The 27923-nt window shown below is 39.5% G+C and overlaps 1 protein-coding gene across 1 annotated transcript in view; it reads right to left on the reverse strand.

The window, feature by feature from the left end:
* The window catches only part of dock2 (dedicator of cytokinesis 2), a 377601-nt gene that overhangs the window by 254444 nt on the left and 95234 nt on the right, over positions 1-27923 (reverse strand). The window contains exon 25 of the mRNA XM_008104636.3: positions 26792-26898. Coding sequence (XP_008102843.1) covers positions 26792-26898 — 107 coding nt within the window. The remainder of the gene's footprint in view (positions 1-26791; positions 26899-27923) is intronic.

The raw sequence follows: 27923 nt of genomic DNA on the forward strand, positions 1-27923 counted from the left end.
TCTTCATTTAAATCAAATATGCTTCATGGATAATCCCTGAAAGAACTACTATGTATTTAAGTCATATAGTAAGGGGGCATTTTGCACGCAATTTTAGATTCTGGGGAAGAAAGAAAGAAACAAAAATGTAAGTATCTAAACCAGATATCCACTGCTTCCATATTTTCATGATCATATATGAATGGCATGCAGAAAAGGGTGCTCTTTCTACTCTTCCCTAAATGTGATTGCTCATGTTAAATATTATCTTCAACATAAAAAATACATTTCCTCCAAAAGCCTCTTTTATGATGCAAGAAAATAATGGTAGGAAATATAAAGTAGTACAGAAAGCCTTGATAAGACAATAATAGTGCAGGAGAATAGGAAAACTCCTTTCAAATGGAAGCATTTCTACTGGAATTCCACTTTATGTTATTCAAGTAGAAATTAATTACAGTGTAGGTTTTTAAAAAAAAAAAAAAAAAGCATGATCAATTTATGCACAACTAGAAAGCTTCCCATATGTAGCTTATGACAGATAAGAAGAATACATATAAACTATATAGATTTTATGGTATCTTGTATTAGCCTAAAATGTAAGCCTAAAAGGCTCCTACCCTGCTGGGATTCAGAAGGGCCGTGAAAACATGGTTATGTGCCCAAGCTTTTGATGAGTAAATGACAAAGTTGACATGGCCTGATTTAAGGATGAAGCATGAGGATCTCGGATGAATTGAATTAATTATATATACGTTTTTAAGGTTTTTATAATGTGTTTTAACAATGTTATTAACAGATCTGTTTATATTGTTTTGTTTTTATGATTGCAATTTGGGCATTAAATTTTGCCAATTTTTGTAAGCCACCCTGAGTCCCCTCGGTGAGAAGGGCGGGGTATAAATGTTGTAAATAAATAAATAAATAAATAAGCCTAAAATGTATGTTTTTCTTCCATCATAGATTTGCTGTTTAAACATAGTATGGTGATTTGTGTGGAAATCTTCCTCATTTAACTATTCAGACAATATTAGGAGGGAGGGAACACCAGACAGCAGATGCAGTCCATCAGAAATAGGGTAACAGGTACCGCTAGCTAGAGTAAAAGAACAGCATACATGAGTTTTAGAACTGAAAAGGCAAAAATAAGTCACAGTTGTGGGTGTGGGGAGTTAAGCATAATGCAAATACTGTAAGTGGGGGTTTGCGGGGGGGGGGGGAGGTTGGGTGTAGGCAAAAGGTGTTAGGATCCAGATGGCAGAGTAGTAGAATTATTAAATACAGTTACTCTGTCTTTACCCCACTTCAGTTCCCTATACCTTGGAATACTGTTCTTCAGAGATTTAGGATTTAGCAGGATGAAATTATGTAGGTCATGGAATTACAGCAAAGGGGGTTGACTGAATATGGAGGTGTATCTCCTGCTATTTCTAGGGATCAAAAGTGGAAGAACTGCTTGGCTAATGGTATGCATTGCTGCAAAATAGATGCTGATTCTTCTTAAGCTTCTAAATTCAACCATTCCATTCTCCATAAATTTCAACCACTGACATTAATAATTGAGGTATACTTAGCAAGCACAATTTAGTACATAACCTGAAGCCTTATTTTTGTGCACATTTTAATTTTAAATACACTTTAGCTTGACATCCCTGGGGTATCGCTTCAGCTTGTTTTGGGTGAATTGATATATCTATGGAAATACATTATTTTAATTATTTATTTGGGGAATGTATTACCTAGTCACACTTTCATGACTAAAAAATATATATAAACAATATTTTACAATGTCTAGTTTGAACATCTCTAGGGAAGAAGGTTTTTATGCCACACAAAAGGTGAATTTGTTATCTGACCCAATAAACAGGAGTTCCTTGGCAGCTCTCCAAGTTCTCGATTGTTCTTTTTAATGCTTGTAAACATTTTTTAAAGTAAAGTTTGAGAAGATGGATTGAGTACAATTATGCAGCTATGATAGTAAATGTCTTTATCATTATGAAAATGAAAAATAAATACTATGTGAAGCAAAGGCTTAAATAGCAAATGTAAATTTATGCATACAGGACCATTAAATACCTATATTCCAAGAAAGAATCATAGAGTTGGAAGAGACCATCCACCTCATCATATATTGATGGCCAAAGTGGCGAGGAAGCGTCACAAGACATTGCCTCACCTTACTTACGTACTTAGCCATAGTTTGAGGATAATGGTCCTCCATATATGTTATCTTGGGGATGGATCCATAGATGGCTGAAGAGACCTATTCTTGACCTGCATGTTCTCCCGCAGTGAGGACATTGGTTTCCAGGTGGAAGGCGGTCCCGGTCAGGGTTGGCTTGACGGGCCTTCCTCTTGGCACGTTTCTCCCATAAGCCCTCCATTCGTGCCTCTTTGAAGTCCGCAGCACTGCTGGTCACAGCTGACCTCCAATTAGAGCGCTCAAGGGCCAGGGCTTCCCAGTTCTCAGTGTCTATGCCACAGTTTTTAAGGTTGGCTTTAAGCCCATCTTTAAATCTCTTTTCCTGCCCACCAACATTAGGTTTCCCATTCTTGAGTTTGGAGTAGAGTAGTTGCTTTGGGAGACGGTGATCGGGCATTCGGACAATGTGGCCAGTCCAGTGGAGTTGATGGCGTAGGAGCATTGCTTCAATGCTGGTGGTCTTTGCTTCCTCAAGCACACTGACATTTTTCAGCCTGTCTTCCCAAGAGATTTACAGGATTTTTCTGAGGCAACGCTGATGGAAATGCTCCAGGAGTTGAGTGTGACGTCTGTAGACCGTCCACGTTTCGCAGGCATAGAGCAGGGTTGGGAGGACAATGCACCTTGGTATCTCTACGAATGTCCCGATCATCAAACACTCTCTGCTTCATTCTGAAAAATGCTGCACTCGCAGAGCTTAGGCGGTGTCATATTTCAGTGTCAATGTTGACTTTTGTGGAGAGGTGGCTACCAAGGTAGCGGAAATGGTCAACATTTTCTAATGTTACACCATTAAGCTGTATTCCTGGCATTGCAGAGGGATTAGCTGGTGCCTGATGGAAGAGCACTTTGGTTTTCTCAATGTTCAGTGAGATGCCAAGCTTCTCGTATGCTTCTGCGAAGGTGTTTAGAGTAGGTCTTCTTCTGAGTGCGCACAGACTACGTTGTCATCGGCATATTGTAGTTCTATAATAGATGTTGTGGTGACCTTGGTTTTGGCTCTCAGTCTGCTGAGGTTAAAAAGCTTGCCATCTGTCCGATAGATAATTTCCACTCCGGTGGGAAGCTTCCCATCAACAAGGTGAAGTATCATAGCGATGAAGATGGAAAATAAGGTAGGGGCAATAACATATTCCTGCTTGACACCTGATTCCACCTTAAATGGGTCACTTTGGGAGCCATTGCTGTTTAAGACTGTTGCCATCATGTCATCATGGAGGAGCCACAGGATGTTCACAAATTTGTCAGGGCACCCGATTTTTTGGAGGATGGTCTAGAAAGTGCTGCGATCCACTGTGTCAAATGCCTTTGCAAGGTCAATGAATGCCATGTACAGAGGTTGATTTTGTTCCCTGCATTTTTCTTGGACCTGTCGTGCAGTGGAGATCATGTCCACTGTTCCTCTGCAGGGGCGGAAGCCATTCTGGGATTCTGGGAGGGTGTCTTCTGAGACAGGAAGAAGGCGGTTTGCAAGGATTCTTGCGAGGATTTTCCCAGCGGAGGTTAGAAGGGAGATACCGCGATAGTTCCCGCAGCCTGTTCTATCCCCTTTCTTGAAAAGGGTGATGATGTTGGTATCCTTGAAGTCTGCTGGGATTTTCTTGATCACCCACACCTTTTCAATGAGCTGGTGGAGTTGTTGTATCAGCTCAGGTCCACCCTCTTTGAAGATTTCAGCAGGGATCCCATCAGGTCCGCTGGCTTTGTTGTTTTTTTGTTGGCTGATGGCATTGCTAACTTCTTCCAAATTAGGCAGTGCTGCAAGCTCATCCCTGGTTTGTTGTTGCGGGATTTGTGAGAGGGTCTATTCGGCCACATTGGAGCTGCGATTCAGCAGGTTCTGGTAGTGCTCTTTCCAACGTAGTGTAATTGATGTTTTGATCTTCAGAATTTTGGTTCCATCTGATGAGCGTAGAGGCTGTATGCCATGGTTTTTTGGTTCGTAAATGATATTTTTGGCTTTGAAAAATCCCTGAGCATCATGGGTGTCTGCAAAGTGTTGGATTTCTTCAGCCTTCTTTGTCCACCAGATGTTCTTGAGTTCTCTGGTCCTTCTTTGGACCTCAGCTTTTGCACTGGCATAGATCTTTTTCTTAGCAGCGCAGCTTTCCTTTTGTTATCAATTAGCTGTTGGATCTCTTTGTTGTTATCGTCAAACCAGTCTTGATGTTTCTTAGTTTGGTATCCAATGGTTTCTTCACAGGCTGTAATGTTGGAGGTCTTTAGTTTGTTCCAATGTTCCTCAACATTTTCGGGGTGTTCTGTGGGTACATGATCCTTGAGTGTTGTTTGGAGAAGGGTTTGTTTGGAGGGTTCCTGAAGGGCTTGGGTGTTCATTTTAAGCCTTGTTTTTCTTCCTTGGAGTCTGCGTTTGGGGACAATCTTGATAGCCATTGTGGATCGGATTAACCTGTGGTCTGTCCAGCAGTCATCAGCACCTGTCATGGCTCTTGTGAGAAGCACATCGTGGCAGTATCTGGCACGTGTTATTACATAGTCCAAGAGGTGCCAATGCTTTGACTGGGGGTGTTTCCATGATGTCTTGAGCTTGTTTTTCTGGCGGAAGAGCATGTTGGTGATGACAAGGTTGTGCTCTCCACATTTGGTAAGAAGCAAGATGCCATTCAAGTTGCTGTTTCCGACCTCGTCTTTTCCTATGATACCTGGCCACAGGTCGGAGTCCCGTCTGACTCTGGCATTAAAGTCCCCCAGGAGGATGATTTTGTCCTCCTTAGGTATCTCTGATAGGATGGTGTCCAGCTGACAATAAAAAATTTCCTTGATGTCTTCATCAGCATCTAGTGTTGGTGCATAGGCACATATGATGGTTGCCTGTTGGTTTTTGGCAAGGTTAATTCGGAGGGTTGAGAGTCGTTCATTGATGCCAGTGGGTGCTTCAGTCAGGTGCTTCACCAGACCATTTGATAGCAAAGCCAACTCCATGTATTCTTCGCTCTTCTTCAAGCAGTCCCTTCCAGAAGAAGGTGTAGCCTCCTTTTTCTTCCTTCAGATGTCCTTCTCCTGCTCTCCGGGTCTCCTGAAGGGCTGCTATGTCAATCTTAAAGCGTCCCTGCTCCCTTGCAATGATAGTGGTCCTGCGTTCGGGGCATTCACTGTCAGTGTTATCCAACAGTGTCCGTATGTTCCAAAGTTTATTTCTCTTTTTTGGCCGCAGATTGGTGACCCCTCTGGATGCGGCAGTCCAGTCAGGGATAAGAGAGGCAGACTATGTTTAGGGAACCGTTTCTAGCCCCTTCCCCATGTGGTGTGAGCAGAACGGATCCTAAAAAGGGCTGCCGGACTGCTCAACTGCCTCGGACTTTGAGGTAGAACAACTGAGTCCATATCCACCGCCCATGTGCCAGTCTGTGACTAGGGGCTTCCAGATTTCACAGTCCTGCCCCCGTTGCCAACCATGGTAAGGCAAATGGCTTTTGGGTAGCTCCAACGGAGCTACCCTCTGTTTTTGGCCTTTTCCCCTGTCTGATGGAGGAAGAAGCAGGGCATCTTGTCCCGATGCCCCCTAGTGGTGGGAAAGGAGGGAGGGTGTGCGGTTTGCCCCTGTTTTCCCTACCACAGTTTCCCCTGTCTTATAGGGAAGAGATGGTGCCTTGTCCCGATGCCCCCTAGTGATGGGAAAAAGGGAGGTCATGCAGGCTGCCACGAGGCGCAGCATGCGCCTTCCATTTCATCGGTGATTGCCAGCGAAACGGAACAAAATAGAGGGGGGCATCAATATGATGAGGTCCCATGAGGGCTATATAATCCAACCCTATTCTGTCATGTAGGAACATGCAATCAAAACACTCTTGACAGATAGACTTCTCACCTCTGTTTAAAAGCTTCCAGAAACTCTAAGTCTCTGGAGGAGCAGAAAACATGCTTGCCCCCTTCTCAATATGACATCTTTTCCAATATTTAAATATAACTATTTTGTCCCCACTCAGCCTTCTTTTCTCCAAGCTACTCAGCTTCCTCAGATGATCCTCATAGGGCATGGTTTCCAGACCTTTGATCATTTTGGTCTCCCTTCTCTGGACACATTCCAATTCGTCCCTTCTCCTCCTTGAATGGTAGTGTCCAAAACTGGACACAGAACTATTCCAGGTGAAGTCTATTCAAAGCAGAATACAGGACTATGACTTCCCTCAGTCTCATCACTATAGTTCTATAGATGCAGCCTAAAATCAATGTGAATCAAGAAGGGAACTGACCAAGAATGATGCAAAAATTCAGTGTACTTAAGATGCTCACAGCTGCATGATAATTGCACAGAACTGGCAGCTATATCTCTATTGTGCCATTTGGAGATGGATCTATACTGCTATATAAATCAAATTCAGAATATAGATTACCTTTTAAAATGGATTATATGAGTCTACACTGCCATATAATCAGAGGCGGTCCAACCATAAGGCGAAATAGGCATTTGCCTGTGGCGCCATCGTCCCGGGGGCACCATCGTCCTGGGAGGAGGGCACCACTCTCCACCTCCTTCTCTTTCGGGCCTTCCAGCGACCGCGCTGGGCCTTCCGGCCGGCGCAGACCCACCTTCGCACCACGCAAGCCCACCTTTGGGGCCTTCAGAGATTGTGAGGTCTGTAGGAACTTGGAAGCTAGGTATGTGGGGTTTATATATCTGTAGAAGGTCCAGGGTGGGAGAAAGAACTTTTCTTTGAAGCAGGTGTGAATGTTGTAATTAATCACCTTGATTAGCATTTAATGGCCCTGTGGCTTCAAGGCCTGGCTTCTTCTTGCCTGGGAGAATCTTTTTTTGGGAGGAGTTAGCTGTCCCTGATTGTTTACTGTCTGGATTTCTTCTGTTTTCAGAGTGTTGTTCTTTATTTATTGTCCTGATTTTAGAGTTTTTTTTTAATACTGAGGGCTATCTGGGTTATCTAAGTCCACACTGCCCTATATCCCTGTTCAATGTTTAGTGCTAAATTTGCAAATATAGTAATTCCTACATAACATTACCATGTATTGAACTGCTTTTTCTATTGATTTGTTGTAAAACATGATGTTTTGGTGCTTAATTTGTAAAATCATAATGTAATTTGATGTTTAATAGGCTTTTCCTTTATACTTCCTTATTATCCAACATTTTCGCTTATCCAACGCTTTTATTTTTCAGTGATTGGTTTGGGGGGGCGCCAAAATTCTGTTCGCCTACACTTGAAAAATACCTAGGGCCGGCTCTGCATATAATCCAGATCAATGCAGTTAATCTGCTTTCAGAAACTGGATTATATGACAGTGTAGATGGGTCCTGGGCTAACATAGTTACATGGATCATGACTTATAACTTTTAAACCTAACCAGAGCAGGTTCATTGAATCAATTGTTGAAGGCTAAATTAATACACATTTACATCTTGTTTATTCATAGGTCTCCTCTAACAGGGGCTATAGGCCTAAAAAAAAGTCCAATTCTAGCTTGAAGTAGAACACAGTGAATTGCTAGAGGCTGAGGTTCAATTTATTAATCTGTTCGGCATTGTTTATCAATTTCTGAAGGGAAAATATAAAAATCATAACAAAGCTGATCTTTTCCAATCACATTTGATCCACCAATGAATTCAGCATCAGCTTCATACAGGCCTTAAAATATCTCACAGTGGTACACAGCCTTACACATAGACATAAACATAAACATATATAAGAAAACAATAATTTGTTCTTGTCAGTGTTCATTACACATAATTACAAGTTTGAGTGGTGTGCATAAGAGAATATTAGACTTTGCAGAAATTGACACAAAGTAGGACGAAATATGTCGACTATGCAAAATGGATTTCTTGCTATTTATGGTACATTGTGAGCCAACTCATCCACATTTTCTATTACTCATATGAATATATTAATATATATTCAAATTACCATGTTAATCTTTGCTATTAAAATGATGTAATCATTATCTTTCCAGTCTTTAATTTGGCTATGGTGACTTTTTAGTAGTGATAATATAAATTTATATAGTTGTTTATATTCATTTTACTTAAGATTTCTTTAATAGCAGACAAAATCAGAAATTAATCTACTGTCTCCTCTATCCCAAAACTTACAGTAACTGCTTTTGAAATTGTTTTTACCTATTAAAAGTGTTTTCAATATGTGGTTGTACATACATTCTCATCAATTGTGAATAAATTCTCATTCTATGGTACATATTGTATCTCTTCAAGAACAGTCCCCCATAATGTCCACTTGTGGGTTGTTTTTTTTTCATTTAAAATTTATGTTAGGAAAAATACAGATATAAAAAAAACAATCAAGCCACAGTAAGGGCCTCAGCTGCAAATCAGATAAGGGTTTATACTGCACATTATCCAGCCATTTATGAAGTGAAAGAACCTTTGCCATTTTCACTATAGCAGCTTCTACAGTTGCTGAAAGCAGGAGAGGGGGAGTAAACTATGAAAAAAGGAAATTTCCACTCTACCATCAACTTTTATAGGGAAAAATATTGCGGAAGATCCACTAAACCCAAGCATTAAGCTGATGGACTAACCAATCCCCTCGCATTAGTTCTAATAAGTTTCCAATAGATGGGCATCCTAATAGAACATAATGTTTAAATGCAGCAAAATCTGAGGGCCAAAGCACATAGATGCCACGCATGGTTTAAGAACATCAGTGAGCATCATGGAAACCACTACTTGTGAACAGCTGCTACTATTCTTCAAATATGGCTGCTTATCTTCAGGCTGCTGTTTGTGTGCAGCACAGCATGAACTATTTTTTTCATGATATGAAAAAAAAAAACTCCCCCAGGAAGCTCATGTGCAGAAAATAACTGCAGAACAAGATAGATCCTGTAGGTTTGTTCTCAAGTTGAATTTTCATGTAATTTGAAACAGGTACATTTTTTAAGTGTAGCCTCAGCCATTTATATATATGCAAGCTTTTGATAGTACAGGAAAGAGTTAACACCCCTGTGGTGTTTATTTTGCTTTCTGTGCCCCTATTCAGAAGATTTCACCTCACTTTCTGTCCCTGTGATCATTGGATTTTGAAAAATTTGGCTTGTTGTGGAAACAAGGGTTGGCGAGAAAGCTTCAGTGGAGACACCTTTTCCCCATGACAACTGTTTCAGGAGTGGATTTCCCTTCTGAGGGGTAGATTTCTCTCATTTCCTGTTGTCTCACCCCTGTTCTTAACTATTAGTTGTTTGTAAGTCAGATGTTTGTAACTCAGGGACTGCCTGTATTCATATGAAAATTGTAACAGGGAACAATTCAAATTTGTCTCATACAAGTGCGTGCATGTGTGTGCATATATGGGACAAGCACTTGCAGTTTCACCTACCTGCATCTGAAAAATGTACAATCATTAGGAATTTTCGAGGTCTTTCAAGAGAGTCTATGATACGCTTCCATCAGAAGTTACAATAGTCTTGTTGGAAGACCAAGAAAATTCCTAGAGATGATTTCTCTGTAGAAATTTTCTAAGTCTTACAGTGAGACTCTATGGTACAACCAGCAACAGTTGTTCATTTCATTAAAATTCACTATTAGCCATTGCTTCCTGTTTCCACAGTATGTTCAGGGATACAGATACTGTATCAATGCATTAAAAAAAGCTAAACGCATTGTGGAAGGAATCATTCTATAATTATTAGTTCTATATAGGGATCTTGTCAGACATAGTGCAACATTAGGAGCCTTATGGATCACCTCATCCTGGCGGCAGTCATGCAGGGGATGTAGGGACCTGTCGCCACATGCCTCGTTCTATCGTGGATTCCCCGTTCCTCATTACATGCGGGGAAGCCCTTTTTCAGTGGCTCAACCCATTTTTCCTTATGGAAAGACGGGGAGCCTGTTGTCCACCACTGCCATTTTTGCCATAGCACTTCAGCCATGGTGCCACCATGTAAGTACTTATCTAGGATGTGATGGGAGCTATTGGGTTGCATGGCTGAACCCTAAAAATCCAGCTGCCACCAAAAAAGGGTACGTGTGAACAGATTCTAGGACATTGTTGAATCAATACTATAATGAATCTCATAATCAGATTTCTGTGAATAGTAGTATCACTGTAGGGTAAATAAAGGCATTATCTAGACCAGTGGTTCTCAACCTGTGGGTCCCCAGGTGTTTTGGCCTACAACTCCCAGAAATCCCAGCCAGTTTACCATCTGTTAGGATTTCTGGGAGTTGAATGCCAAAACATCTGATCTAGACAGTTTTGTATTTGATAAAGATGTGTTAATAGCCCAAGAAATGCAGGTGCTATGTATCCATGGAAGCTAATGATTTTAAATCCTTAATACGTAGGAGGGCAATGACTTTTGTCCTCTAATTATAGCTAAGGATGGTGTAGTCTAGGTCTGTAAAAATGATAGTCATGCCAATACATAAGAAACAAGAGAGTAGCCTCCCACAAGGATGGTAAAACATCAAAACATCTGGGCGTCCCCTGGGCAACATCCTAGCAGACAGCCAATTCTCTCACTCCAGAAGCAACTCCGGTTGCTCCTGACCCGGAAAAAAAACTTAAGAAACTGAAACATAATCTCCACCTTTACTACTTATAAAGGCTGTTATACTTCACTCCTACTCTGCATACTCGGGAACCTGCAGTTTGAGCTCAGAACAAGAAACAATTCTGTAAAATAGTGGACTTGGCATTTGAACTATGCTCAACTTGTATTGCAAACAAACTCAACAATAACAAAAAAACCCCAATTTGATTCCCAATGGAAACTGAACCTGGCACACCTGATTTTTTCCCAACTTGAGAGACCATATTATCTTCTTTCTAGAACTGAAGCTAAGGAAAGATTTTATTTTAAGTAAGCTTTTGGGTCTATATGCCTGCACTACCAATTCCAACACAGAAGGGCTGCTTTTCTGATCAAGCTAGCAACTCTTGAAATGACTTTAAAATAAAATCTAAAAGAGTTCATTCAAACCCTCCCTCTTTTTAATCTGCTTTGACCCTAAGAATGCAGAAGCCTCAAATCCTTTGTTGCAGTCTGAGGCGAGACCAGTTTTCTAGGTCAAAACAAAATTATGCAACCCCAGAGATTTCTTGATAAAGTAATTTTGAGAAGCAAAAAGCATCTAAGGCTATATTGCAGTATATATACCCAATCAGTTGTAATATGCTTCTAATTAAAATGTTCTGTAAAATTCATTTTTAATATACAGAATACTCTTAATTTGCTTATGTTAGGGAATACAATTTTCACAAAGGATCTCATACGTTTATGGTGAGGCTTTAATTCAACTGGCAGTTTTAAAACATATTATGTTTTCAGATGAACTGAAATATCTTCACAACACATGAATGTTCACTGCCTGAGGTTTGACTGTGGATGTGTATGTTTACTGATGGTTGAATATGCTGTCACTTCTGTACAATTCAGTTACTGAAAATACCAGTACGCAACACATTTCAGCATAGTTATTAGGCTTTATAAAAGAGTTGAACTCTCCTTTGCAATGATGGTGTATAAGGCAGCAAAAAAAGTTTGCCTTTAGCCACATCGCTTAAAAACTGCTTTAAAAATTGATGTGCTTTGATTAAATACAGAGGAACCTGAGGGTAAATGTTATGCAACCAAATGATTCAGCTATTATTACTACAGTTTGCTTACATCATCTTTTCATTTTATACTAAGACTAAACTATCCATGATGGCTGCAAATCCAGGTGCAGAACTGGATTGCCATTGCCAATAAATCACCATGAATCATAGCATGGGAATTACTGGAAAAAACAGGAGGAAAGAAGAGAGTGGTGAACTTCTGCCACTATTTATTCCTTAGCACCAAGATATACTCTTAGTGAATTGTAGGAGTGGAAATAACATGGAGAAGAAAAGCTGGTAGGAGGTGGCTTTAGGGGAAGAAGAGAAGATGGTTGGGAGAGGGATTTTGCATAGGCTGAGTTAGGTCATGCCACAGTGGTCCTGGTTAATTTTAAGCAAAAGCTCCTATTTTAAATGATGGTGTGAAAGTCCCTAAAGGCTTTGGTTTAAGATGGTTGGTGCATCTCCATGGTAGAATTAATGTAATTTGATGCCACCATGGCTCGATGCTATGGAATCCTGAGAGTTGTAGATTGGTGAAGGCTAAATACCTTGTAAAACTATAACTGCATGATTCTATAGGACTGAGCCATGGCATTAAAGTGGTGCATTAAATTGCATAAATCCCATAGTGTAGATGCAACCATAGTTGTACTGCAATAGCAGTACTTTTAACACAATAGATTGGAATGACACTAACTACACACGTACTTAGCATGTTGTGAATGAGTCTTCTGAGGCTGTTAGTACTAATGGTGGGATCAGGAGGGCAAGAAAGACGCCTCACGAGGAAGGCTCATTGGAAGATTTACACAGGAAAAGGATCAGGTAAATACTTGAGGAATCCTCAGATGGGGATTAATTCGGGGATCTGGAAGGGGATCCTGAGGTGGGAATGACTGTTGAAGACCCGGTGGTGGTGGAAGAGGTTGGCATGGACTGGACACAGGCTCCGGAGGATCTTGGGGAGGAAACTGGGTCCATGGATGCTGAGGACGCAGGAGAAGCTTGGGCTCCTTCAGAAGCAGACCCCACATGGTCTGCCTGGAGGAATGAGGGTAATTCCACAGGTGTGGACAGGGCGATTCAGGCTCTGATGAGGAACTTGGGACGCCTGATCCTAGGGCATTGGCTGTTTGGAGCTCGGATTCTGATGAGGAGTTTGGGACACCTGATCCTAAGGCATTGGTTGTTTGGACGCCCAAGGAAACCTAAATAAATTATGGGCTTTTGGTCATTGTTCTTTGTGTGTGGCAAGGTGTTGTTGGGCGCCATTGGGTTTCTTGTACGTGACTCCAAAGACTGGCTTGGGACTTTGCAACCGATGTAAGTTAATCCGGGTTATTCTATGACTGAGGGCTGGAACTGTGTGGGTTTTCTCTTGGACTGCATTGTTATTACTATTTTGCATTAGCTGCTGCTCGCCTCCGTCATTTTAGATCTTTGTGTTATCCCGCGACGTGGACCTTGCTGTGACGACTTCACCCTTTGGACCTTGGACTGGAACTCGACTTGGCATATCTCTTCGCTCTTAAACTCGGCTTGGCATCATTCCCATGTTCGTGGCTGATTTCCGTTGCTGACCGCTGGCTTCACCTTCGACTGCGACGCTGTTCTCCAATCCTGACTCCGGACCGCTTTGACTTCGCTACAACGTTTCGTTCCCTTGACATCTGGCTTGGCTTTCGACTCCGCAGTGGCTTGTTGCTATTGCCTCAGCGTTTTCCAACATTGTTTGCCTGTGCCGTTTTTGGCGAAGAACTTTAGCCCGGTTTGGGCATTCTCTTTAGTTTTGGGCTTTTTGCTGTACTTTTGGGTTTTGGTGAGGTTTTTAGCCTTTGGGATTTCTTGCCCTTGTTTGTTTTGCCGTTTTGACTCTGCCTTGCAATTTTGAGCTGTTTTCAAGCACTTTGGTTTTAATCCAGATTATATCTCCAGATAATCCGGATTATATTCCAGTCTGCGTTTTTGAGGTTTCTTTGCTCTGAACTGTTTAATCACACTGAAGTTAAAGTGTTGTGAGCTCTCTGGACTTTGTGCTGAGTTTTTTGAGTTATTTTTGAATAAACTATATTTATCTAACTGGCTGGCATCTAACCTTTGACATAGCACAATTGTATATATGCCAAATAGAATAATAATAATAATAATAATAATAATAATAATAATAATAATAATAATAATAATAATTTATTTTGCAGTGGAGCACAACACAGTTAAAATAATATAATAAAAAGTATGTAAAATATTTCTATGAAATACACACATTAAAATCCACAGAACAAATAATAAAATAGGGTAAACACAGGACTTGAGTTTAACATTCTGAAATTAAAATTGACTGGGTAGGTCCGCCGGAGGAGACAAGTCCACATTTGTTTCTTAAATTCCGACAACTGAATCCTCAAATTTGAAATTGCTAATCTTCTAACTAAAATACATACAATGTCCTCAACCGTGGAGAGTGGCCAACTATAACCCATCATTATCCACTGAAGCTGAACTGTAGGAAATTTGGGCAGACAGTGCATAGTTTTGCATAGAATTCTCTACAATAAAACTTGGAAAGCTTTAAAAGAGAATTCAATAAATCCTGAAGGGTTAGGGCCATCAGTGCCTATGAGGCAGGATGGTAATGTGTATTGCATTCCTTATCAGAAACAATACACTTCTCCATATTAGTTGCTGGGGAATGAGAGATGGAGGGCGCAGTTGCCATGCTGGCAGGCTTCCCGTCACAAACTAGCCACTCTGTGAAAATAATGCAGTATTGGGTAATACTCCAGTCAGAGAGCTTTATCATACTACCTTCATCATGCCACCCTGACAGCAATGATTTTCTTTAAGCAAATGGAAACATACTGGTATGGAAACAATCACTTTCACACCTTCTCCCCAATAGCAATATGATGCTGCTTCAGTAATGTATGTTCCTGTAATCAATCTTCCATACTGCCTCCTTTGACTTTGCCATCTTACTCAGGCCTGACCTACATAGCACGTGCATATTTTTTCTTCTTTTCATGCCACAACTGTATAGTTGCAATGCTTCTTGCAAATGGAAAGTACTGCTGTGATTCCATAATTGCAGCATGATGGATACTGCAACTGTGCAATTATGGCATAATAATAATAATAATAATAATAATAATAATAATAATAATAAGTAGTAGTAGTAGTAGTTACAGAAAATGAACACGCCAAACTACTCTGGGACTTCTGACTTCAGACTGACAGAGTTTTGAAGCCTAAAACTGTCCTCACAATCATGTTAAAAAACAAAGTATGGATCATCGATGTTCCAGTCCCAGGTGACAGCAGAATCAACGAGAAGCAACTGGAAAAGCTGACACGATATGAGGATTTAAAGATCGAACTGCAAAGACTCTGGCACAAGCCAGTAAAGGTGGTCCCAGTGGTGATCGGCACACTGGGTGCAGTGCCTAAAGACCTTGGCCAGCACTTGAAAACAATTGGTGCTGACAGGATGACCATCTGCCAGCTGCAAAAGTCCACCCTACTCAGATCAGCCTGCATTATTCACCAATACATCACATAGTCCTAGACACTTATTTATTATTTATTTATTTACAGCATGTATATTCCGCCCTTCCCACCCCGAAGGGGACTCAGGGTGGATCACATTACACATATAGGCAAACATTCAATGCCTTTTAACATAGAACAAAGACAAGACAAACATAGGCTCCGAGCGGGCCTTGAATTCATGACCTCCTGGTCAGAGTGATTCATTGCAGCTGGTTGCAGCTGGCTTGCTCTCCCGCCTGTGCCACAGCTCGGGCCCTTGGGAAGTGTCTGACGTGTGATCCAATACAACAGCCAGCATAGAGATCTTATTTGCTGTACTAATCTTGTTGTTTATCAGATAATAATAATAAAAACTCAGAGTGCAGAGTAGAACAATGTGACTTGACTTATCCCCAAGCATTATTAAAGTCCTGCGCATAGGGAGATAGGTAAAGAGCTTCATGTCCACTCACACCACATGGCTGCCGAAAAATCATAACTGCAGTGTAATGAACCAGTGTCTGTGAGATCTAAACTTACCAGTATATCTTTAATTGTCAGTGGAAAGGATGAGAAAAAAATACAGTATTTCACTTTTTGCCTCTTCATCTTGTTTATTTATTACAATGATTTCAGTGTTCCACTGGTTTGAACTGTTTTTAATTATGTTGCTGGCTGCTTTGATTGTATTCTTAGCAGAATGGCTACATTAAAATGCTACGCATGAAGTGAAATATAAATAAAGTAAAATATAACTATAATAATAAACTACACATGGGGTTAAATATAACTCTACTTTTAATGTACATGACTTTAATAAAAATGCAAATAGCATCACTGGAGAGTGTTAATGATCAGGATTGCAGCAAGAAATTGGCTCTTTCCTTCTTGCTGCATCCCTGAAAAAGATCTCTTCTCTGAAACGGGTATCTGCATTAAAAAGAAATTCAGCACTGAGGCCACCAAGGGATTTTCCTATCATGTTGGCACCATATTTCTTCCCCTGAATCTATGGTAACTTCTCTTTTGGTAAGTTCTCTTTTCACCCTTGCAGCAATAAAATTTCAGGGAAGATTTATAGTTGATACTATAGTCAGTTGTTCTGGGAATGCACCGTTATTATTTGTATTCAATGTTTCAATATATTGATTTTTTAAAAAGCATTCTAGATCTATACACTATATATTCCATGCTGTACTTTTTGATTGTAGTAATTTGCTTTGTATGCAAATGGCTTATGATCTAAACATTAAAAAACTTTTCTTCAGAAAGACAAGGTGAGAAGAAAGGGTTAAATTCCTTCTCCAATCAACAGCAGTTTGATGGTTGCCAGCCTCTCCAAAAAGTGAATGTCATTTACATTCTTTTAAACCTGTGTGATAAATGCAAACACATAGAGCTTAGTTTGCAAAAGCAATATGTATATATCAAAGCAAAAATGTAACTCATCAATGGGTATGGATATTTATTAATTCTTCCATTTATGTTTATTTATTTAAATTACATTCAATTTTTCTACAATCAGGGACCCAAGAAAACAAAGACCAGATTACACACATTTTAAAACAACTATATAAACAATTCTATTAAAAGAAAAGTTTTTTTAAAAAAATAGCAACATGCCCCTTTAAAGGACTCTTCTGCCAAATTAATTTAAAGCCTAAATAAATAGACCTTTGCCTGGCAGTAGAAAGGGCTCCAACCGAATCTCCGGATTTCTGAGGGAGGAAATTCAACCTCCTTTAAGCAGCCACTGAGATTTAGACTTATCTAAGCTTTCGGGAGACTTAGATCCAAACTGCAATATAGATTCAAATTCATCCCAATTGCCGATACTTCTTATTTTGATCAGATAAGCAAGTGCTTTATACAAAGAGGAAAAGAAAAATAAAACCAGATGATCACAGACTGGATGCAATTTAGCCTTTCGCTCTCAGGTCATGAATTACTTACAGTATTGCGTTAATGTTAAGTAGTAAATCAGGAATGGAAACCATGTGATTCTCCAGATGTTGTTCAATTGCAAATTCCATCAGCCTTAACTTGCATAACCAGTGATAAGAATTACTGGGAACTGCAGTTCAACAACATCTATTCTACAGTTCCCATAACAGAGAGAGAGGGGGGAAGGAGAGAGAGAGAGACTGGGCGTTGGTGTGTCTCCTTTTTCATCCTTTTCAATAAACGTTTCTAAATGATATCCACATAAATGTTAGCTGAACAACCTGAAAATGAATGCCTTACATTTTTGAAAAGCAATTCTAGGCAGTCCCCAAGTTACAAACAAGATAGGTTCTGTAGATTTGTTATTAAGGTGAATTTGTTTGCAAGTCATAACAGGTACATTTTTAAGTATAACTCCAGCTGTACGTGTATTATGTGTGCACATACACACACACAAACATACACACACACACACACATACATACACACACATATAAAAGCTTTGGATAGCATAAGGAAGGGTTAACACCTTTGTAGTGTTTGTTTTTCTGTCTGTGCCCCTGCTCAGAAGATTTCATTGCACTTTCTATCCCTGTGATAATTGGATTTTGAAAAATGTGGCTTGTTGTGGAAACAAGGATTGGTGACAAAGCTTCAGTGGAGACACCTTTTCCCCATGATCACTCTTTCAGGAGTGAATTTTCCTTCAGAGGGGTTAATTTATCTCAATTCCTGTTGTCTTTCTCTCTCTCTCTCTCTCTCTCTCTCACACACACACACACACACACACACACACACACACACACTGTTCTTAGCTATGAATAATATTATGGCATATGTTTGTAACTCTGGGACTGGTGCATACAAATTAGTCAATATCTGCTACGTCAAAATAGGAAGCTTGTTCAATTTCCAGGAAATGCACACACTTTTTTCTTGAAAGATTTAATCTGATAAACTTTACTAGTATTGGAAGTACTATTCAGCATTCTTTCCAGAATAACCTGACTAGTGAAAAGCATAAATAGGACAACCCAGGAAAAGAACGAGGTTATAATCAAAAGCTTTCCCCAACTTCCCCTCCCTTTTAAACTGCAAGGACCAGCCTTTCTTTGGTTCTTTTGGAGGTGCCCTCTAGATGATACTCAGGAAAACAATCACTTTTTTAAATATAAAAAGTAATTCTGAGAAGAAAAACAAGGGCAAGCAAAGCTTTTTGTGAGGAATCTCTTTCCTGAAGGGATTATATTTGCTGATGTTCAACTGGTGATCAGCATTTCTGACAAGCTATTTTTGAATAATTTTGTTAGATGTACTGTAAATAAACTTAATATAATTTATTCAGACTCCCAGTATTATCCAGGCATAATGAAGGATCTCACAACCAGCATATGAGGAGTATTCCTGAAGCTGTAGGTCACACAAGTAAACAGTACAGGCTCAAATATTGGCAGTTTTTTCCTCTTCATTGATTTGCTATGGAACACTTTAAACAGAAACTGGGTGGCCATCTTTTGAAAATGCTTTAATTTTGATATTTCTGCATGGCTGAATTAGATTTTGACTATACTTTCAGTTTGTCTAGGTTTTACCAGCATTCCAGGCATGTTACTTGGATCCTCTTTGGACCATCAGCAGAGCCAGATTCCAAGTTTTCGTTTAAGAAAGGTACAGTAGAGTCTCACTTATCCAACACTCGCTTATCCAACATTCTGGATTATCCAACACATTTTTGTAGTCAATGTTTTCAATACATCATTGATATTTGGGTGCTAAATTCATAAATACAGTAATTACTACATAGCATTACTGCATATTAAACTACTTTTTCTGTCTAATTTGTTGTATAACATGATGTTTTGGTGCTTAATTTGTAAAATCATAACCTAATTTGATGTTTAATAGGCTTTTCTTTAATCCCTTCTTATTATCCAACATATTCGCTTATCCAACATTCTGCCAGCCCGTTTATGTTGGATAAGTGAGACTCTACTGTATATTCCTAGTCCTTCTAGACACCAGGCAATGAAGCAAACCATGTAGGAATTCTTCCAAATTGGCCACTAGATAGTAGTCTTCCCACTAATTTGAGATATGAGGAAAAGGAGAGTGAGTGGTGTGTGTAACAGAATGCAAGAAGCAAGAGAGGAACACATTGCCAAATTATGAGGTGGGCATGGGAGGGAGTAGCAGGCAGAGAGTGTGTGTGGGGCGGAATGAAAGGAAGTTATGGGTGCTTTGCTAAAGCACATAGAGATGTGAGGAAGGGAATAGGGAAAGGAGAAAGTAACCAGTGTGAGCATAGAATGCAAGAAGCGAAGGAGGGTACATTGAGATGAGGAAGGGGAAAAAGGGAGGAAAGAAAAGTAAGAGTAATAGGGTTCAGGGAGCATGGGGAGAGAAAGAGAGGGATAAGGAGATAAAGGTAACTAAGTGGAGGCATGCAAGAAGCAAGAAGCAAGATATATTGCAGGATAATGAAATGGGGAAAGAGTAGAAGCTAAAGAAAAGGAAGGGCGGAGAAGTGGAAATGAGCAGAAAAGGTTGGCAAAGGTCTGGGAAGAAGAGAATGAGCTGGGGAGGGAAACACCACTACAAAATTCAAAGAAAACAGAAGATGGTATGGCAGAGGCATGAGATGAGTCCAAAGACAGGGAAGAATAATCTTGGCACAAATGAAGACAATGAAGAAAGCAGCCATTGCAGAGATCCTCTAGGAGACCGGAATATGTGGTTCATTGCTCTACTCCCTGAGGGAACCACCACATGATGTAATTTTGAGGAAAGGAGGAGGTGGGGAATGTCAGGAGAACAAGATAGCTGAAAGCTTATTAAAGTAGATTTGGGGTGGGTGAATTTGAGGGGGGCAGTCTTCTGCCTGTATAACACTCCCAGAGATGCAAAGACTGCTAAAAAATACTACAAAGAATCAAGAACTTAAAACAAGTGGCCAAAAGTCTGTGTCTCATTTTAAATATCAGTATTATTTGATGTTTAAACATTACCAGGGGGCACTGTGACCTATTTAAGAGCTGGATTGTCTCTTCCAGATGCTTCTGGAAGAAGAAATTAATTCCCTAGGGAAGAGTCAGAAAAAGGACAATTCAGAGAACTTGGATGGGTCGAGAGCCACCCCAAGGCAGATGCATGAACTCAAGCTTTAAGTTCTGGAGAAATTGATCCAAAGATAAAGATAAAGTTATTTTTGATGGCCTGATTTCATATTTATTTGTTTTGGGAAGTTAGTATAAGCATTTATACAGTTTACTCACATATGTATTATACCAAGTTAAATGTGATTAAGAGATTTATATCTGAGAAATACCAATAACCTCTACAATGTAAAATCTAATAAACAGAATAGCATCTACAAAGGTGAGGATATGGAAAAAAGATTTATACTTAGGAGAAATACACTGAAAGAGGACACATTGATAATCATAGGTGACTGAAATGCAAAAGTAGGAAAGAGAATAGAACAAAATGTTGTAGGAGAATTTTTATTAGATCAAGTAACAAAGGAGAAAGGCTTCACTGAATTTTGTGGGAGAAACAGTTCATTTACTTCAAGCACATTAATCAGGCAACCCAAGAGGCACAAGTTTACATGGATATCATCTAATGGCCAATATAAAATCAAATATGCTGTATAGTTGGAAGCAGAATATGAAGATGCTCTATTCTCTCTGCAGAAATAAGACTGGGCACAGATTGTGATTAAGACCATGACTTTTATATTAAGGTTTAATTAATTAATCTATCACAGATTGCACAACTATATGCAAAAACGTCCTTCAAAATCAGGAAGCTTCCTGGAGTGGAATGTGATTTGTGCCCTTTGAGAACAATACCTGCCTTCAAAAGATCCAAATTACTAGACCTGAATCTTATATATACAGCCATTCAAAGCACAATGAATCAATATCCTAAGAAACACCTTCAACACAGTATTTTCAGATTTTTTTTCCTTTCACTTTGCTGTGGCTGACCATGCTTACAAAAATCCTTTTGAGAACAGTAGGTGGAAGGATGGGGCTTTTGTCCCTGTTTTAACCATGCTGAGTAGAATCCAAGATGGCTAACCCTCCAAGCAAGTTTTTGGTTCATGTAGAGAGGTGAGATCAGGGGGAGATGAAGAAAGTTGTACTGCAATTATGTTTGGTAGCATGATATTGGGTTTAAACTATTTGGACAAAATCAAAACTAATTCCTTGCAGCCTTGTCATCTTTGTATACTATGTTTTTAGTATTTTCTTAAACTAGTAAGACAAGGGAATAAAATGTCATTTTATGTTATTTTGAATGATTTCAGATTTTCTGTTTGAAGAGAAAAATCGCAGCACTCCAACAAGAAAAGAGTTTGTTCATTTATTTGCTCTCATTAAATTTTGTACAAGCTCTTGAGTCCATAGTGAAAGCCTCTAGGCACAATTAAAAATGAATTGCTTCTCTTACCAACAGAGAAAAAAAGGGCATGACTGTTTTGCAAATCACTTCTCATAAATAGTTGGAAACATTCTGAATAACATATCTTTATTGATAGTAGACAATAGGCACTCTTTTTCCCCAAGGGTATTTTCTTACACTGACTTCTGGGTAACCAAGAGTAGAGAAACACAGTAGACATTTTTCTTCTTCTCTAATATTGCCTTTAAAAGGGCATCCAAGGGAGAACCAGCAATTTTTTAGGCAAATCAGCTTTACATCTGCTCTGAAAAACTGGATGAAAAACATTGTTATAGCTAAAATTATTGAATGTGTGGCAAAACAACATTAGTGAAACAAATCACAATGTTTTTTGCAAAGACAGTCAGCTCTCACCAAACGTTTGCAGTATTTAAGGGTATCCAAATGGATAAGCACTGGGGGTGTTATATATATTTAAAATAAATAATAAATATGTAGATGTTCAAAATGCATTTCTATTTTATAAACTATTAGTATATTTTGTCTTCAAACAAGAAAAGCAAAGATTTGTTTCAAATTAACCTACAAAATTTAATCTAAACATAGTTGGCTTTCATAAAGTAATGTGCTGTAGTGCCTTTTTTAAGATGATATAGACAACATTTTCTAAAGCAGGGAGGGACAGGTCAAAGTGAAGCTCATGTCCACTTTTGTATACTATTATTTTCCCCAGAACTTCCAGTGTTTCTCCTGCTCTTGTTTAAAGAAAAAAAAAGATTTTATTATCTGCTCCTTGTTGGGAGGCTCATCCTCCCAACATGGAGGTGGGGCAAGAAATGCAATACCAGATCTGAACTTTCAGCTACTTCCTGATTTGATTTCTTTTCTTAAATATTTCAAAACATGGGGTGGAATTTGATGGGTTTAAGAATTGCCCAAGACCTTTTGAAGTTGCCCACTTCTGCACTGGAGTCTTTCTCTACATTCTACCAATGGCAAAAACATGTAAGATGAAACCAGGATCAGGCAAATCTCTGTCCAATCCCACTTTTCTTTGTCCTGGGGGCCAATGCTTCTAGGGATTCCACAGGCAGAATGCAAACCCAAGCAGCTAAAGTCAACACCACCTTTCTGCTTCATTCAGAAATGAGCATGATGCCCTTGCATACATTGAGGTTCCATATAGCTGTAATGGATCCTAGCCATTGATAGAATTGTTCTCTATCAATTTGTGTAACCTCTGTTAAAAGTAATCAAACTGATGGCCATTATCACATCTTGGGTCACTGAACTCTGTAAATTAATTGCACCTCCTGTGATGTCTTTTATTTTCTCTGCACCTATTGCCAAAAAATCCATTGGGTGACCTCCAATTGTAGTATTATGCAACAGGGAGAAAATCCTTATAGATCCATATCCATCTTGCTGCATATGCATGCATTTGCAAACTGTTATGTAAATGCTCTGCTGACCTTCCTAGCTGATTTATGATTTGAACAATCATCTCATAGAAGGAAAAAAGCTGGTTCATGTGTTTCCTTGCTTCGGCTGGAAATACAGCTATTTGTACATTTTAAGGGAGCACTGTTTTAATTACCAGATTGCTGGGTTTAATGAAAACTCAGTCCATTTGACAGTGGGCAGAGGGCAAGATAATCAAGTTATTTTACTACCTCTTATAAAGAGAAAACAGTTATTAATGCCAGAAAGAAGCGGTCTCAAACCTCTTGCAACATAAACAGAGTCTTATGGTGCCTTACAGACTAGCAATTAGATTTTTGTAGAATGACAAACTGAAGTATAACTGGCAAAAACTTACACCTCAAACGCCTGAAACCAGGTTCTTTGCTATTTACGAAGATTTATTAAAGCAGATATCCTCTATTATTTCTTTAATTTTGCCAGTAAATGTTTCAAGATGCCATCTCAGAAAAAAGCTGTTTCATCTGTAATCACAGTAGTTATGAATGGGCAACTCCTGTACTACATTAGTTGAAGCTGGTTGATTTTTCCACCAGCACAAATCATGGGACGCTACCGCTGTTCCTGTATCTTGTCATACACACATTATCCTGCCAAAAGGTACTTAAGGCAGTGTAATGATGATTCAAGTAAAAGCAGAAGAACCAAGATGCAGGAGGTGATAAAATGCCTGAGAGGCATTCTCTTTGGCAGTTTTGCATATAATTCAACATGGCAGAGAAGCATCTGACATGTAAAAGCTCTTACACACCAAATGCAAATTGGTGGCTACAAAAATGCATTCATGCCATGATAAATTGCTACCATTTTTCATATGCCTTCAAGCATGAGTCTATGAGATGACAATTAAAAAATTTGTATGTCCTCTGTTGATAAATGGCAAAACAAAATGAAAATCATCTTGTATATCAGTCTGTATATAATGTGTTTAGTTCTATGCAAAGACTCAGTGCAGAACTAAAAGGAATGGGAAAACTAAGACTGGGCTAAGACCCAAATATAGTTTGGAAAGACACACGAGAGGAAGAAAATAGCTTGGTAGACATGAAGTAAGTCAGGAGAAATGGCTTACTTTTTTGGAGTGAGAACTACAATGATACAGAGTAGCTGATATCAATAAGGAGTAACCATGCATGGTAACAAACAAGATGATGCCCCACTGTCCTTTTTTAACCCAATGGAAGATGACTACCAGCAATAATTTTCTATCTCAAGTGAGCCTTTTTCCCTGTCAAAAACAAGAAATATTGACTGTTTGCTTCAATTCAGTCTCTAAATGGGACCCCCTTTCCCCATCAGTCTTGCTGGGTGACTGAAGCCTACTGTTACCATGGATATGGCAAACATAGAAAAATGCAGAATGTAATGAAGTTGGAAAAAATACAGTATCATTTTTTTCGTTAGCATTTAGTTTGAAGTAATGTTTTAATGTCCCACAGATTTGCAATAATTTCTTTTGGCATTACCAGTGACCAGTAAGCTGTATCAATGCCAAACTGATACATTTGGCATATATTTAGAAATGATCAACTGTATATCTTACAATGAATGTACTTTGTGTGTTAGGACATTTCATGGACTTAATTTAAAAGTCTGATTGTTAAGATATACGTCTTCGAGAAAGCTCCACTATAAGAAGGAAAATTGATTAATCATAGAGAGTAGCCACTCTCCGTGTTTGGCCTTCAGTACTGTAAGGATATGATTATTGAATTACACAGTTCAATTCCTTCCTCAATTCTTGAACTGTGTAGCCCCAAAACAAGTGCTTTCTTACCCTAGATGTCTAGCCCAGCTGCTTTCCCTCACCAACAATAATAATACGGGTCCATCTCACAGGGTTATTATCATTATCTGAACGACAATACAGTAGAGTCTCACTTATCCGACTTCCGCTTATCCGACACTCCGTATTATCTGACGCCATCTAGTGGCCAATTGGAAACATTGCACCCTTCACTCAATCCAAGGTGAGAGCTGGGGCTCTTTCCCGTTCAAAAAAACTGGAAGGAGGAAAGCGCATCTCGGAAGGGAAGGGAAGGAAGGGGGGTGACTCATCCCATTGGGGGGCCATTTGTATGCGAGGGAAGGAGGGAGGAGGGGAAAAAAGGAAATGCAATCGCTCTCCCTCTCCCTCCCTCTTTCTCTTGATGCACACAGAGCCGGCCTTGTTTCCAAATCAATGGGGGAAAAGGGCTCGTGATTGGAAGGAAAGAATGGGGGGGACAGAAGGCAAAGCAGCGGGCCCAGGCTTGGGAAAGGGCCGCAGGCCAGGCCAAGTCAGGGCTGGCGAGTGGGGCGGGGGGCTGGCTGCCTTCTGTCATCTCCTTACCTGGGCGGGTGGGCAGAGGACCCCCCTTTCCTCCTGCACACACACACACACACTTTGCTCCAGATCCCCCCTCTCTCTCCTTCTCCCTGCCTTTTTCTCTCCCCCCCCCCCAGACTCCCCCTTCCTCCTCCCTCTTCTCCCTCTTTTACCCCTGTCAGCCTTGCAGCACCTTGCACTTCTGGCCTCCTCCTCCTCTTTTAACCCAAGCAAGGATCATTAGAGGCATAAGACATGTGCAGTGTGCATAGGAATTTGTTTGTATTTTTTTTTCAAATGATAATTTGGCCCCTCAACAGTCTGAAGGATTGTGGACCGGTCCACTGCTTAAAACGTTTGAGGACCCCTGTTCTAGACCATGGAATTTGTTGGACCTGACACTCTTAGAAAGTTTCTCTTCAAACAAATATCAGGATAGTTGAAACTATTACTACATCTCTTTTTCGTGAATATATCATCATCTGTTCCAGGTTTCAGCAATGCCTATTATATCATATTTGCTTTACTGTACTAAGAGTTCGAATTCATCATGTTTTGTTCTGTGCTTTACTGTAAAGGCATATAAGATTATGAATCATCCCTCCAGTTACTTATTGAAGATTTTTATTTTCCTCCACTGTTAGGTTCTTGTCCTGTTGATTATCTCCAGCCATCTCCCTCCCCAGATGACACAATATAAAGCCATTTTCAGCAGTTAAATCAAAATGTTTAAATCCCGAAGTAATCAAAAAAGTTATAAGCAACAGATTCATTAAGTGATCAGCATTTTTCATTTCACATCTATAAAATGGAAACAGTGATTTACATCAAAGATATATTTTGGCAAAAAAACCCTCCTGACCATTATTAAATATTGTAGTGTAATATGACCTCGTGTATAAGTCAAAGACAGGTTTGAAGATAAAATTATGGCTTTTGATATGACCCATCGATAACTCAAAGATCACTCCACAGACAGGGGAAAGTGTCAAAATGGGAGAAGTGTCAGATACTTGCACTGGTTTCTGGATATTTCAATCCAGTTTGGGGGCGGGGGGCTCATTTTTTAATAAAAATCTCAACTTATAAATGAGTTTATATGGTAGCTAACACACAAATATTTTCCACAAATGTGCTAACAAAACATTCCTACTTCTTAATATGTATTTTAACATCATTCATGTTTAAACATCCAGTCAAAACTATTCTTGTTCACACAGATCCCTAAGTAATTCATCTAAAATAAAATATAATGTATTGACCAAAGATTTTTCTGAATTATTACTTTTGTGCAGCTTACTATAAAGTTAAGGGTGACCCTTACTACAAGTTAATGTTGCTAACACTTTAGTTTTCAAGTAATGCTTTATGAACTTAAAAAGTGCCATGTCAGTATGAATTTACCTTGTTTTTTAAAGAGGTTGCTGAGTACAATTTCCCTCATAGATTGCACTTTTTGCTTCTGCAGCTTTTCTGGTGGAATACAAGTGTAAAATTCATACAAGAGCTGGCTGCAAATAAACATAAAATAATAAAATATGAGTCAGATTAGGTTGGTATGGCATTTGTTAAAAAGAAATTCCTAGAACATGAGGATAGAACAGTTAGATTTTTAAGTGATGGTCATGCAGTTTTCCACCGATTTATGAGAACAGATGGCACCAAATAGTTGTTGCAAGAAATAAATATCATGGTGTTCTCAACGAGAAAACTGTGTGGCAGAATTTAGCCAACACTATGTTTCCTGACATCCTATGAATGCAGAAACAAAAGTTGACTATCTATAAAAAGAAGGAAGACAGGCACAGCATAGCGTTTGGAGAGGCAATCTCCATAAACAGCCAAATGCTAGGAGAGGCAAATTAAAATGCCCACTGCTAGTCTTCACACTTCCCAGTCCTAAGAAAGTTGTTTGTGCTCTCCGCTATCACAATGCTGAAATAAAGAAAGAAAGCAGAGGAAGAGAATTCACTGGTGGTACCTATGCCCTCCCACCAGAGAAGGTAGCAGCAGTGATGGTAAATACACATCCAAGGTGTAGAAGCTGCTCATAGTGCATCACTATCACCATTACACCAGGGGTTGGCTCCATTACAAAGGGAAATGCTTCTTGCACACAGAAAGAGGTGCATCCTTCCTCTTTCTGGGGAAGAATGAGCATTGCTAATTTTGGCACAATTACTACTTTCTTCTTGAAGGGAGCCACTTTTCCTTGAGTGAAGAGGCAGAACAGATGAACCACCACCACATCTTCCTTTTCCCATTCACACGGGAGATAACTTTCCAAATAGCTACACAGTAGAATTAATGCAGTTTGGCATTACTTGAACTGCCATGGCTGAATGCTTTGGAATCATGAGACTTGTAGCTTTACAATGGCCATTAGCCTTCTCTGCCAGAGCCATAGCAGCTAAACTGCTGTCAAACTGTATTAATTCTGCAGTGTAGATGCACCCTTTGTCTTCATAACAAGTGAGATGCTTGTGAGATGGCAACGTCACCTTCACACATTAAGGTGAAGGTATACATGGAAGAA

The sequence above is a fragment of the Anolis carolinensis genome, chromosome 2 (assembly GCF_035594765.1).
Source record: "Anolis carolinensis isolate JA03-04 chromosome 2, rAnoCar3.1.pri, whole genome shotgun sequence".
Classification (NCBI taxonomy): Eukaryota; Metazoa; Chordata; class Lepidosauria; order Squamata; family Dactyloidae; genus Anolis; species Anolis carolinensis.